The sequence below is a fragment of the Ochotona princeps genome, chromosome 31, assembly GCF_030435755.1.
Source record: "Ochotona princeps isolate mOchPri1 chromosome 31, mOchPri1.hap1, whole genome shotgun sequence".
In the NCBI taxonomy this organism is placed as follows: domain Eukaryota; kingdom Metazoa; phylum Chordata; class Mammalia; order Lagomorpha; family Ochotonidae; genus Ochotona; species Ochotona princeps.
Window position 1 is genome coordinate 1,139,211 of NC_080862.1, and position 14,540 is coordinate 1,153,750.

Consider the following 14,540-nt stretch of genomic DNA (forward strand, 5'->3'; position numbering starts at 1 on the left):
CTGCCCAGGGGTTGGGACTGTGGGAGCCTTCTAGGCCACTGGAACGGCAGGGCTGTAGAAGTTGGGAGGCTGGACAAGTCAGCAGTGATTGCTATAGACAGATGTCAGCACAACTCCATCCTGCGCCGTCCCCAGGCCTCAGTCAGCCCTCAGTGAGCATGTACCACAGACATAAGCAGGAATAAATATGATTACCATAAGAATAAATGTTCCTGGGGATGTCTGCCTGTATGATCTGGAGCCAGTCCTGTTCTGCAGGCATGCAGCTTCCTTCAGAAGACTCTCTCTACAAAAGTGGACACCATCTTCTCTTCCAGCTGGCTTCTCTCGAGTTTGGTAGGACATTTTTTCTTGGAAGAAATAACGGCCCAAGGCAGTTGCATCTTGCATATTTGTAGAAAACATCAAAGAGGAAATACGGTCCACCCTGAGACTCTGGTTTCACTGTTGCTCAGTGGAACTCAGTGCAAGGGAGAATAGTGTAGTTGTGAGGTTGGGTGATTTGACTAGGTGTCCGTGAACTGCAGTCTAGGGGCCAACTATGGCCCACATCTGGGGTTTGTAAATGAAGTTTTATTGGAATACAGAAATACTCAGCTTGCTTTGCTCTGTGTCTGCTTTTGTGGTACAGTGACAACATGATCTAGTTACAACAAAGACCATATGAACCTGGCTTGGCATCACTCTCAGCCTTGTGTTGCCACCCCTCAGAGCCCAGCAGATGCTGGTGCCACGCTCTTGAAGCTGTACAAGTGTGAGCTATGCAAACTACGTATCTTTATAAACTACCAAGCCTCTCCTATGTGGTCACAACAACACCAAGTGCACTGAGCCTGTGGTGTTTTATCATCTTGTCTTGTCACATTGTTAATGCAGATGGTTAGATCAGCCATCTGTGTTATACAATAGAGAGCTTCCTGTGGAGAAGTTCACACCGACAATATAAATGGTGTCAGGTGGGGCCTGAGAAGATGGAGACCTGGAGTGTCTGTCCTCGTTGGCTTCTCCCAGAAGGGGCCCTACTATTGTCTAGACCTACAATGTCATTATATACTTAAATAACAGAATGACGGACTTGTGACTATTGCTGAGGGACTGTACCACTGCAATAACATGGGGGAAGACAGTGGAAGCGCAAATCCCTGTACATGTGCAGCCGTATCATGAAAAAGGAAAAAAAAAATAAAAGAAGTGACCCTAAGCAAAAGCTTGAACTCAAAGTGCTTTGTTAAAGAAGTATTACAGAAAGGAATTAGATGGGAAGTGGAGGAATCAGAATAGGGTTGATCAAAAGAACCCGGAAACATACAATTTCAGAGAAATCCGAGCTTTGGTCGGATCTTATGGGGGATCTCCAGAGCATAAATTGTACCTTATAGTCCAGAAAGTAGTTTGCAATCCTTAAACAAGAGCCATGCAAAGCAGATGATTCTACTTCCCAACAGGCACTACATGGACCTGTCTGGAGCACCAGGTCCTCTGGGTGGTGGAGATGCTCAGTGCCTCAAGGGGAATTACCTGAGAACGTCCACAACAGGAGTCCTAACACACATATACACTGCTGGCTGGGAAGGAGCAGTGCTGTGGCGGAGCAGTTAAGCTGGCACCTGTGATGTTAAGATCCCATAGGAACCTGGTTCAAGTTCCAGATGTTGCAGTGCTGACCCAGCTCCTTGTTGATGCTCCTGGGAAGGCAACAGAGCACGGCCCATGGACCTGGGCCTCTGGTGCCAAAGAGACCAGGATGCAGCTTCAGCCTTCTGGTTCCAGCCTGGCCTAACCCATGCTGTTGTGGCCATTTGAGGAGTGAATCAGTGGATGGCAAAATCTCTCTTCTCTTTCTGTTAATTTACTTTCCAAAGGAAACAAATAAATCTAGAAAAGGGGGACAGGCAGGGTTGATGGCATCTGCCCAGCTTCAGAGTAGGCACTGTGATCCTTAGCAATGACAGGAGAGATCTGTCCACAGCCATACCACCCTGAATGCGCCCGATCTTGTCTGATCTCGGAAGCTAAGCAGGGCCGGGCCTGCTTAGTACTTGGATGGGACAAATAGGAGCTCCTAGGTCACAGGAATGAGCCATGCCGTTTCTACAATATGGGATCTCCTCTGAGTGTCAGAATCCTCTTCCTTGTCCTAGTGATTCGCCTTCAAACATAACTTATGTCACTAGGGGAAACAAAAAACCCAATTTCTTTATCTTAGGGGGAGGTGTCTCCTTTTATGATTAAAAGAATAAAAATTTTAAAATTCTCTTTGAGAATCTATGATTTCTCCCATGACATCGCTTGTGGGAGTGGGGGATGTGAGTAAATCCCACAACTTCTCTATTCACTCTATAGGTTGGGCTTCCTTTATTTAATATAGGACTCTTGGCTGAAGTAACTCAGATGTGCGGACCTGTGTTACGTTCTCTGTCTCTGCAGAGATTCATTTTGGGAGTTCAGATCCTTCTGGGATATTTGCTTTTATCTTTCCAGGGGGAAGAGCGCTTATCTTCCCGATCCATCCTCAAACTGCAGCTTTTCATTCATTCTTTGATTGGTTGGGCTGATTTTCTCTGGCTCGATGCATTTATGTGTTCCCTGAGGGACAGAGAGACTAGAACTGTAACTGATGTCCCAGCAGTTACACCTCAGTGCCGGGTTACGCAGACATCCCTTGTATTTTTATGATTGTTCTAGATGATGGCAAACGGGATTTGAGGTTGAGTACATGCAACAAAAATGTCTCAACCTTTCAATCCCTGGTAATCCCTTTTCTGGTCTGTGGTAAATCGCACCCTCGAGTGTCCTTCAAAGTGTTCACGGGAAACAGGTCTAATCAAAACAACAGCAACAGTTATCCATGGATCCCCAAACTGCACCAAAACGAAGGGACGTTATTAAGAGTATCTGAAGCATTATTGTTTCATTTGAAAGTAGAGTGACTTGGGCCCGGCGGCGTGGCTCAGCGGCTAAAGCCCTCGCCTTGAAAGCCCCGGGATCCCATATGGGCGCCAGTTCTAATCCCGGCAGCTCCACTTCCCATCCAGCTCCCTGCTTGTGGCCTGGGAAAGCAGTTGAGGACGGCCCAATGCATTGGGACCCTGCACCCGCGTGGGAGACCAGGAAGAGGTTCCAGGTTCCTGGCTTCGGATCGGCGTGCTCCGGCCCATTGCAGCTCACTTGGGGAGTGAATCATCGGACGGAAGATCTTCCTCTCTGTCTCTCCTCCTCTCTGTATATCTGACTTTGTAATAAACTGAATAAATCTTAAAAAAAAAAAAAGAAAGTAGAGTGACTGGAGAAAGGAAGGATGAATGACAGGGAGGGTGAAAGGAAGGAAGGAAGTAAGAGGGAGAGAGAGAGAGAGAGAGAGAGAGAGAGAGGGAGAGGTCATCTACAGATTCACTCTGCCTGCAGTGGTCCCAGGAGCCAGGCACTGAGCGCAGGTGGCATGGGAAAGTTTGAGCCACCACCTGCTGCATTCCAGGGAACAGGGTAGCAGGGCACCAGAAGTGGGCGCAGAGCTGGTACCTGAACCCAGGCATTCCGCCACGACACAGGCTTTCCAAGTGGTGTCTTAACTGCAGCACCAATTCCCACCTCAGAAACTAGCTCTTCATTTGCATGAGCCTTTCGAAGAGCCCTGGTAGCTGGTATCTGAAGGCTTACAGTTTTGTAGCGATCGATTTTATTCAAAACATGTTCCTAGTGAACCTCAATGGTTACTTTCCTGCACACACAGATGTGGTCTCAGGAGTTTCTCACGGGCGCTTTAGGATTTAGTATTGCCATAGGTTGTGGATTCTTTAACTCGTTCAGACTCCCATGTTTACATTACTGTGCATATGTTAAGTAGCATAAATTCCAACAGCATTTAAGGAAACTCACCAACCTATCTAAGTACAGAGGAATAAATACTCTCTCATGCTTGTGTCCCCAATGTTAAGTTAGCTGGCCATTCGTGATCATTTCAACAACTCTAAGGTAATTCAAATCTCCCCAAAGCACAAATTTTGAAGAAATGATTTATAGTTTTTATGAGAAATTTTGAGAATTTAAAATGTATCACAGTTGACAATGTTTTACATTTCACAGGGTTACCTACAGCTTCGTAGGAATATTTGTGGTGAGATGGAAAATGCATGAGCTCTGTGTGCAAACATAGGGTGTACCAAAAGTGCTCTGTGTGCAAACATAGGGTGTACCAAAAGTGCTCTGTGTGCAAACATAGGGTGTACCAAAAGTGCTCTGTGTGCAAACATAGGGTGTACCAAAAGTGCTCTGTGTGCAAACATAGGGTGTACCAAAAGTGCTCTGTGTGCAAACATAGGGTGTACAAAAGTGCTCTGTGTGCAAACATAGGGTGTACCAAAAGTGCTCTGTGAAAGGTGGAGCTATACAAGCACTAAGGATAGCCAAGGACGCACCAAGCACTAAGCCTAAATAAGGCTAGGCAAAAGTGGAGGTAATATTAACACTGCATTTTTACAAAAGCTGAACAGTGCTTTCCTAGCATTGAAGGCCACTGCTAAATTTCAAACAGAGAGCATCTTCTGGAATTGAGAATTCTCTAGTCCTGTGGGCAGAATTCTGTTCGGCATCTGGCCACTCTCTACCATTGCACAAAGTCTCCAGTTTCAGACTTTGAAGGTGTGATATCACTAGCTTCATTGAGTGTGTTATACCATTAGGGTTCCTGTATTTAGCTGGCTCAAACACTGAATAATTTATTCCTACCATAATATTCGTCCTCTAATCCATTCCTGGAATGCAAGCTCCTGATGTCACCATCACTCTCCATGCTAATGTCCTCAGGAACGGCTTTTTCCCACTCAATCTTCTCATCCTGCTCCCTTCCCTTTTCCTCTGTTCTCCCTGAGCTTTCTGAAACCCTTTTCTAATTGGACATAAATTCCTATCTTTTCTCACATGAGTCCCCTTATCCATTTATACGACACTATTAAGCTGTTTTCTTGGCTGAATTAAACCTACTTTGTAGACAATCCCACCTCCCTTTATGCTTCTCAAGTGGAAATTGCACATCTTCTACACCCACCATTGTAGTTCCCAGGGGCAGGGTCTCCGTTCTCACTGGCACTATTCATGTCTTCTAAATCATGGGTTTTCCCTCCGGTGCGAAACGTAGTTTCCCCTCAGAGTTTCAGCTCATCCTGATCAAAGTCTTCTTGTCCAGATTCACTCCTATTGTTGTGGTAGACAATGTCAATGTCTGTACTGGCAAATACCCAAGGACCTCACTTTAAGATGCTTTACCTCGATTTTATCACCTTGAACCCAACTGTAGAGCTACCCCAGATTTCTTTTTAATTTCTCTCTTAATCCTAAATGTCCATCTACCACTCTCTCACCACATCTCACCATCACAACCCTTGGGGGCCTTGATTCCCAGCGTATCGCTGCTCAGTCTAGGTATCTAGATATCTTTCCTTCTTCAGGCATTTGTCAACATTATACCTTCACCATTTTTTCCTACCACTTTATACATCAAAATACATAACTTTAAGAATCCTTGAAATAATCTTTTAAAAAAACCCTCGTCCCTTGCTTTCTGCAATATGTGCAAAACAAAGCCTTGGTCTTAGATGAATCCAACCATTTGTCTTCCCTGAAACTATCTCTGGGCTGCTGAGCCTTGACTGAAGAAATACATAGCTTAACTATACAACTAGGTGGCTGTGTGTGGTGTGTCACCAAGACAACGTCGTCTGTTATCGCCATCAGTCTCGTCAAACTCTAGTTCATTTCCATTCTGTTTGCCCATCCCCCTACGAACACAAAAGCAGCCCTCTGCATCCAGGATTTCAGAATACTGTGTTTAACCAACCACAGCTCACAGTATTGTTTCGTTTTTTATTTTCAGAAATTAGGCCTTTGCTGAATGTTAACAGATCTTTTCCCCCCTGCCAAATATAATAGCTATTTCCATTGCGTTCTTGGTCTCTTAGTTATTATTGCGCTATTTATTTCTATGACTTGTAATTATTTATAATTAGTTGTTATTGTTTTTTATTTGTTGTAATTATTTCTCCCAGGATATAAGAACTACTTTCATTGCATTTATGGTTTCTTAGTTGCACTCTTTTACTTTCCCTGGATGCGTTTTTCTCCTTTATTTTCTGGCCTTCCTGCCTGTCCTCAGTGTTCTGTGCTGGACTTCCTTTCTCCCCCTGCTTGCACTGCCTGGAAAGCTCACTCATCCTGGCTTTCACTGAAACATTCTTGATCCCCAGATCTGTTTCCTGTCTGGCTCTTTCTACTAAGTTCTATCTACAAAATAGCTGTTTTCATGGTTTTCCTAGTTCCCATAGGAACCTCAAACTCAGCTCCACTTGGACCAATTTCCCTTCCTCCAATAGTTCCTTCTTTCAGATCCTCTCTCAGTAAATAACACTGCCTTTTATCCTAAGCCAGAAGACAACGATTGAGTAACCTCTAGCCCCTCGGTTTGAAGGCCCTCTAGTATTCTTTGTACTGTGTGACCTCTGCCCAGGTCCTGCCTTCACGTCTCTGAAATCTGACGCTGTCTTCACCATCTCGCTTGCTCCCTCAGTAGCAGTGACCTCTTACCGTCCACCTCCCACCTCAACGCCCTTTTCATAGTTTTGCTTGAGATCTATGATGAACACATACAAGGAAGTCTCAAAAGGTCATGGAAAGTAGAACTACAGGATGATACAAATAGAGTATACATGTTTTGAAGCCCCTTTGTATATCTGATCATGGCACTACCCTGAGCACAGAATCTTAATCTTCCACGATCTATACTCCTCTCTTTCCAGCCCCATCCGTGTTATGTGCTGCCTCAGCCGCTCACTCTACAGGCAACCATACTGAAGTATTTGCTGCTCCTGCAACTTTCCATGCTAAGTCCCAGTTTGGAACGCTGTTCTTCTGTCTTCGCACACCCTGCTCCCATCTGTCTAACAAACATGTGCTCACATTTTGGGGCTCAGCTCAATCTTCTCTTCCTTTGCAAGCTTCACCCATTACCCACCCCACTCCTGCCCTACGTAGCAAGCACAACCTCCTCTGTCAAGCCTCAGGTCTACATACACATTGTCAGTATGAGTTTGCTTCTTCTGAATTATAAGCTCCTTGAAGACAAGACCTTTATCACATATACCTGTGTACCTCAGTTTCCAGCTCACAGGAATACATTAAATATCCCTGGAAGGAAAAACGAATGAATCCCAAATGGAGCCCAATCTTTGGATCCATGTGAAATGAGTATCATGACAGTGGAACAAATGTCGATCACAGAAATCTCTGGAATCATCATATGGCCGGTCCCAGCTAGCTGTGTTCATCGTGAATCCAGGACTCAGGCTGCATTAGTAAACAAGTCAGGCGGACATTGTCTTCATGTGAGCTGACTTTCAGAGATGGAAAATGAGGCATGACTCACACTGGCTTGCTTCCTTGGAAATTAGTAAAAACAAAACCCAACAAAACAACCCTCCCCCTTCCCGAATATTGGCACTGGCTCAAGTTTTTCTTTTCCGCAGTAGTCTCTGGTCAGGCAACACTCCCCATGCTGTAGCTGTTGGGCATCTGTGTGCTCTGAATCCCTTAGTGAAGGTCAGTCTGGAATACTGAACGGATGCACAGTCCTGAGTTTTGAAAACTGGATTCTAGCAGTTGAGATGCATAATAATGCCCTCTCTCTATTCAGGTTCCTGCTGTTCTAAGCTTCCCATAAATAGGCCCATTTTAGGAATGAGCTCCTTGAGCTGTCCCAATTTCCACACCTGAACTGAAAATAATTAATTTGAAGCAAAAAAAATCCTGGGAATGTTTCAGCTTTATATGCACTTCCACAAGCCTTGTTTCCACACCAAAACAACACTTGCAATCCAGTCAATATCGCAGGGGCCACATGGATACAAAAGGACAAAAACTCTGTACTAAATAATAAAGCAAAAACAAAATTAAAAAAATTCTCCTACACTAGATTCCTTACTAATTTCAGCTGAGAAAATTTTTAGTTAGCAAGAAAAAATTGACCCATGCATTAAGTAGATGATATGCTTCATTCAGAGTGAGTGGAGATAGCTAGTCAGTTGTCATGGTAGAAAGTAAGTTTTGGACATTCTGCTTTCCTGTTACTATCTAAACTTGTGAAATACTCAGAGTCAGAAAGAAGGGCTAATTTTAGACCCTTACTTAATGCATTCAAGAACATGATTCATTTTCCCTTGCCCTGAAACAGCCTTAGGAATCTTAATATATGGCAAGTACTGTATGACGGCCTGTAAGTTAGTGGAAGTCTCGCTCAAAGCCGAGAGGAAGCCAGAGGCACTGCATGTTCTGCGGCAGCAAAGGTGCGTTCCCAGGCACCCTGCACACCCACACACTGAGCCAGGTCTCTGAGCTGCAGGAGTCCAGCTGCTGGCAGCTTTGTGCTGGCCTTGGCATGAATGCTGATAGAACCTGCTCTGTTCCTCTCAGTGGCCTTTCCCACTCCAGCTCTAGTGGGCTCCCCACCAGCTCTCAGAGGCCACATCACGTGGCTCACGCTACTGAGAGCGTTCAGGAGGATGTCACCATATGGTTGCCATGTTTTAACAAACCTGAACCTAAGTTGCTCCTAGAACTGGGCTGTAGAAAGATAATAATATAACATAGATACCTTAAGACAGTTTGAGCTTCTTTAACGACGAAAGCAAAGCAAAGCAAAGCAAAACAAAACCAATCAACAATACGTTCAATTCCCAATGAATTAAATCAGGGTATACACAAAGTATCCAGAATACAGCAGAACACCATTCTCCCTCCCCCAGCCCCCTTATTCTCTGCTTCCAGATCCATTCTTTCACTGTTCTTGGCACCCGGCAACACAACCAGTATTCCAGCCTGCATAATTTGGATTAGAGTGGGGCTACTGTCTGTGCTAGTCCAGCACAGCCGAGAGGTGAAAAACACCAAGTGACTTTACAACGGCTTCCTTTTTCTTTTGTTTTTAGTTTGTAAGCACATTTGGAAAGTAACCTTACAAATCTCTCTAGCATCTCTGGCCCCTTTGACAGTCTCTTGGTCTAGTGCAAACAGCAGGAATAAAGATGGTGGGCATATAAAAGTCGGGAGTGAGATAATACTGCCACCCAGACAGGAGGCTGCTAAAGCTCTGCTCCCCCCCCCCCCCCGAGGTATGAATCTCACAGCAGCCCCTTGGCCCGGAGGGTCCTGTGCAGACACCCACCCCAGTGCAGTGAGACAGGGCTCTCCAGACATGAAATGGGTTCAGCAATTCTAAAGTCAAAACCAAAGAGCTGGAAACGGAGCACGTGCATGATACCAGAAATGAGTTGCCTGAGAAGATGCGTTCGCATGAGCAGCATGTGGAGAAGCCCACCGGGGTACCCCCACAGGATGGGACTGGCAGACCCCACACAGGGCCGGGCATCCAGGTGGCTTAGGGTTCCGTTCAGCCTGAACACATGCTTTGCACACTAACCTGGACACGGCACAGAAAAGAGCCAAGACACCATAGGGCAGCAATGGGGTTTGTACCTTTCTCAAAGAGCTTGGTAACTGGGTCTCCCAGGCAGCTCTGACTGACCAGGGAGGGCAGACATCCACTCCTCACTGGGCCCCCAAGTGCCACCACATGGACAGCAAGTCCGTTAGAGGACATGGATGCTTGATGACCATCGTCACGGATAAGGGTAGACTTGAGGTTCACTTCTATACCCACTTGAGAAAGGACAGATGCTCCAGCACTAGATAGCAAGCTGGCTGATTTAGCTTAGAACAGTGGCTACCGTTGCAGCCAATTTCAGAACATCTAAAAGGAAGGGAAGTGGTTGGGGTGGGGTATCAGGAAGGGTCCATCTCTTTCAGATAGTTTCCTTAATATATTAGGATAGGGCAGAAATTTGTTTTTACACACATAGAGCATCAAGGACTAATTGGTAGGGAATCCGTTTTCACACGTCACTCACACAGAACAGCGCTCTTCCATCTCCGGGGGGTGGGTTTCAAGTTCTAAACTACAATCAGCCCTTCACGTAAAACGCCAGTAGTAAGTCCTTGTATTCAGCCAGATGGTAGTGTTTGCTGCACTAGGCCGAGTTCACAGTACAACATCAATAAATGGCCACTTGTAGAGGGACAGAAAGAAACCCAAGCACAAGACACTTTTCTACCTCCCTCCTTTCCTTTCCTAAAATGTTGCATTGTTACAATGCCTATTAGGGCTTAATCTTATTTTGGAGATAAAAAGGGGGAAAAAGGCAAAATAATATAACTAAGAGAAAAGGCAATTTCTTTGGGGGGAAAAGCATACTTCTCCGAGGAGAAAGACGACAGGCGGGCTTTGTAAGCGTTGTTTTGCCTTTAGGGACTGTTTGGTAAAAGGCGCTGAAAAGGACTTTTCCCAACCGCAGGAAACCCATCTTGGCAAAGGCTGCACACTGTCAATCAAAGACACTATAACTTGGAGTTAAGATTTTTTTCTCTGTGAGTTGGCTAAGAGTTGGTAAGAAATATCTGTTCCAATTTAGGTGCTCCAAAAAGTCTTTCTTGTGTCATATAACACATTTTGAGAAGGAAAGGGTATTGGTTAAAAATCCTTTATGGACAGGAAATGGCACGTGTGTGGCTGCCAGTGTACACACATCCCTCCCAGGCCCTGGGGGACACACACTTTGGGGACTCGGTCCTCGTGTTGGTCATCTCTGCGGCACCTGAGGTGGGCTGGGGGATGGAGCGTGGGGACCAGCCTCTGCCGCTGCTCTTAATAAGCTGTGCCACCTAATTCTGCAACCTTAATCCATGACTCCAGGCCAGGGCTCAGCCGGCTGGCCTGACAGCAAGATGTGTCAGAAAAGAATGTGAATTCAACAGTGCTGGAGGAGTGTTATTTCCAGAGAGAAAGCCCTCAGGACAAGGAGAAGGAGTTGCTCCAGGCATCGGACTCCTCCACAGGGAAAGATGTTTCTTTCGCAAAACTTGTTTCCCAAAGCCTGATATGCCCTGATATCTCACCCAAATAACATCCTGGAACGGACTTCTGGGCTACAGCTATCTTCAGACTCCATGCCAGAGGAATAGTTATTACAAAAAGCAACATCTATTAGGGCCTGAACCACTGGGGGCCCACCGGCACTCACTTCTCACACCTGAATCACTTCATGATATAGAGGCTTCCCCGGCTGTCCCCACCCCGGGCTTTCAAGCAAGTAGCTCATCTGTGACCTAAGGCACTCCTCATGCTTGCAGGCAGTGAATACTAGCTTCCTGTGAGTCTCCCTCACACATACTCTGAGACAGTGGGAAAAAATTAGCGAATAGTTTCCAGGAAAACACCCTACAGATGTTTGTCTTTATTCTTGAATTCTGGTGGGGAAACCGAGAATTGTTTATTTGGTTTGAAGTCACTCCAGGAATCTATTTTCTGAAGGTTAAGGGCTGGGGCTGGGGCTGGGGGCTGGGGCTGGGGGTGAGAAGGAGTGACATAATTCATTCCTCGTACTAAAAACCTGAGGACTTCGAATCACAAAGCAATTTAGGATATTTTAATGGTCCATTTGTGAATTAAATTTGGTATACTAGACATTGATTTGTTTCAGAGAAAGGACAGGCCTGAAGTAAAATTCATAGATAATTTGGCTAAAATATTTTTTTGTTTTGTTTTCTGTACTTTTTTCCCTCCAAGATGGCAAATTAGGAGTTGGTCCTCTATCTTGAGCCATTTATTGAAAACAAACAAATGAGCTTGGAAAAGACATGACCCAATTGAAGTTCAATACCTGACTTTGGAGTATGAGAATCATAAACTTGCTTACGGTCTATCTGGTCTGCAAACACTTCCCCATAAATCATCCAGTAGGGCATGTAGAAGATGTTCTTGGCCAGTTTCCACGATGGCTCCTCGTTGGGGAACAGGATGGCTTGCCTGGCAACCCCAAAGCTCATCAGGACCACCAGCATGATGATTACAAAGTACATCATGTCTATCATCTGGAAAAGCAAAGCGGGGGAAACAACGTGAAAGCCGTGAGTGTGTGCAGATGTTGACATCGGTGGACACTTCTGAAGAAAGTTCACTTTATAGAATTTCAGAAGGGAGCTGTGCCCAGATAAGAGGACACTGGTCTATTGAAGCTGCTATCTGTGCAACTTTATCAGTAACTCAAATCACGCTTTTAAAAAACGAACACAGAGTGAGTCTACTTCATTTTTCACGGCTATCTCCAAGATCTCGGCAAATCTAGACGTGGGAGTCTCGCAACACAAAAATTGGGCTCTCGAAGAGAATCCAGGCTGAGGGGCACATGTTCTCTTTTATCCTCTGTCTTCTTAGCCAAGTTGGAATGGGATACTTGAACTATTTCAAGAATGAATGCGATGCTGTAATTTTCCTAAGTTCTAAAAGGTTTACGAGTTGCAAAGGTCAAGGAAATAATCACTTGTAAACATAGCGAGGACAAACCAAATATGCATCCTACTCTGTGATTCTTGTGACTTGATGCCCACTGCTGGGTATTCTACCACAAACCAGTCTTTCAGAGAGCCACTCTTGCTGTGCTTACTTCTGCAAGAGAGCAATTCATTATGGAGCCCGTTTTTCTGAGGCATCGGGACATTGTAGCCTAATGACTCACGCCCGTGCCTGTTACTGAACTGACGGATTTCATCTGGATATGTTTATAAAATCTTTCCAACTCCATTCTAATACACTGCTCTGTTTTATTTCTCTTGTTCCCTTCTTCCCTGTTTGTTTACGTTGTGTGTGTGTTATTTGGAACTTGTTTCCCGCATATCAACTGAACAGATGAGGATGCGAAACTATTGCTCTTGCCTGGCCAGTACTCTCCACCCCCTCTCTTAGAAATAGTTCCTATCTTTGTGGCCAGGTTAGGTTAATCACGGAAACCCATTCATTGGTAATAGGGACAGGAAGTAGGTTTGTGATGTATAACACGACAACCAGAATCCTTTTTTGGTTTTTATTTGTTTAACGGAAGCTGGAAGAGAAAGCAGTTCTCTTTCTTTCAGTCTCTCTGTAGTGCTAGGAATTCACAGTGTCTGAGGTTGAGCGCCCCGCAGTGACAGCGATCAGGGTGAATGGCACAAAGTCATTCACCACTGTTGAGTGTCTGTTGGCTCCTGCACCTGTTCCTTATGTGCGTCTGCACGTCAGGACATCCCTCGTCTGCATAAGTGAGCTGCACAGCGGTGCCTATCTCTTTCATCAAGACCACCCTTTCTCAGACATCACACTTGCAAAAGAAATGTCCAAAATCAAAGAAAGGCTAATGCTAACTTTATCAATGATAATGAAACCTTCAAATTAAGCTGAAAATGTTCTTATTGGACTTCAAAACTGCAGTCTTTCTGGATGTCTTAGGACAGTGGGCTCTCAGTATATTTTATGTCAGTTGAGCAATTTTCAAACAACTCTAAAATCCATCCCACAAGTGTTACATGGGCTTTGAAATCAGAAGGAATCTCTCAGACTTTGGCCTTCACTCCTGTATTTCATTATTCATGAAGAAACATGCTGGTTATTCCCTCGGCAGGACAGTGGTCTCGGAGTTCTGTGAAGTGAGCAAGCAGACTGTGTTGCAAAAGCTTTATTTATTTATTTTTAGGAAACACGGATCTCTTTTTATATTTTCTCTCTCCTTCTCCATTTTGTAAAATTCTTTATCATCTATTTACTAAGAATCCTAAAAGCGAAAAAGCACATACGTATCCTTCAAGTTATGTTTACTGGAATTGATGAAAAGGTAAGTGGAAAACAGGAAGATGAGCACTCCAAGACTTGAGGGCTAGTATGACCCAGACACCGCAGCCAGCAAATGCAGAAACTGTTCTCATTTAATTCCTCAGAATTGTTTTCATTCACATTGATTGTGGTACCTTCTGAGGATCAGAGCAATCCTAGGGAAGAAATGTTCTTCCCAAACACTCAGCGTTCTCTCTTACCAAGAAGCCTAAGCTTCCATACAAACACTGAACGCTGACGGCATCGGTAGCAAGAGCAGGGGCTGGCTGCACCTGCTTTCGGAGCTAAGTATTTCAGCTGGTTCACTAGGAAGCTTCTGCTCTGTTCCTGTAAGCATCTTTCAGTTTGTTCTATCGGGAGAGTATATTCTGCAGTGGTTAAGCGCTGAAGCATGTGCTGTTAGGGGGGTCAGACTTCCTGAGCTTTTATCTTGGCCTTGTTAATAAAAACAGCTATACAGGAAAGAAAAACCAACAAGAAAAGTAAAGTTCACTACAAAAATGAAACTGAAATAAAATGAAGGCTTTCTTGACCATAACAAAAAACAAACAAAAAGTCAACCAACCAACCAACCAAATAAACAAAAACCACAGCTACGAAGCCTTGGGCAAGTCTTTTGTTATTTTAAAAATATTTTTAACTGAGAACAATTATAACAACAATAATGCCTGTTTTATAAGCATTACATGCGATAATATGTAAAAACATTCAGCATGGCACATTCTCAGTAGACACTAAGGTGTTAGAGTCGCAGGCTATATAATCAGACACACATGAGTTGTCAGTCCTGACATGGTCA

General features: G+C 44.6%; 1 protein-coding gene across 2 annotated transcripts in view; it reads right to left on the minus strand.

Annotated features, from left to right (window-relative positions):
- Positions 1-14,540, minus strand: part of TRPM3 (transient receptor potential cation channel subfamily M member 3) — an 83,566-nt gene that overhangs the window by 36,592 nt on the left and 32,434 nt on the right. For both annotated transcript variants that reach the window (XM_004591758.3, XM_058657288.1), the window contains one exon: positions 11,796-11,970. In XM_004591758.3, coding sequence (XP_004591815.2) covers positions 11,796-11,970 — 175 coding nt within the window. The remainder of the gene's footprint in view (positions 1-11,795; positions 11,971-14,540) is intronic.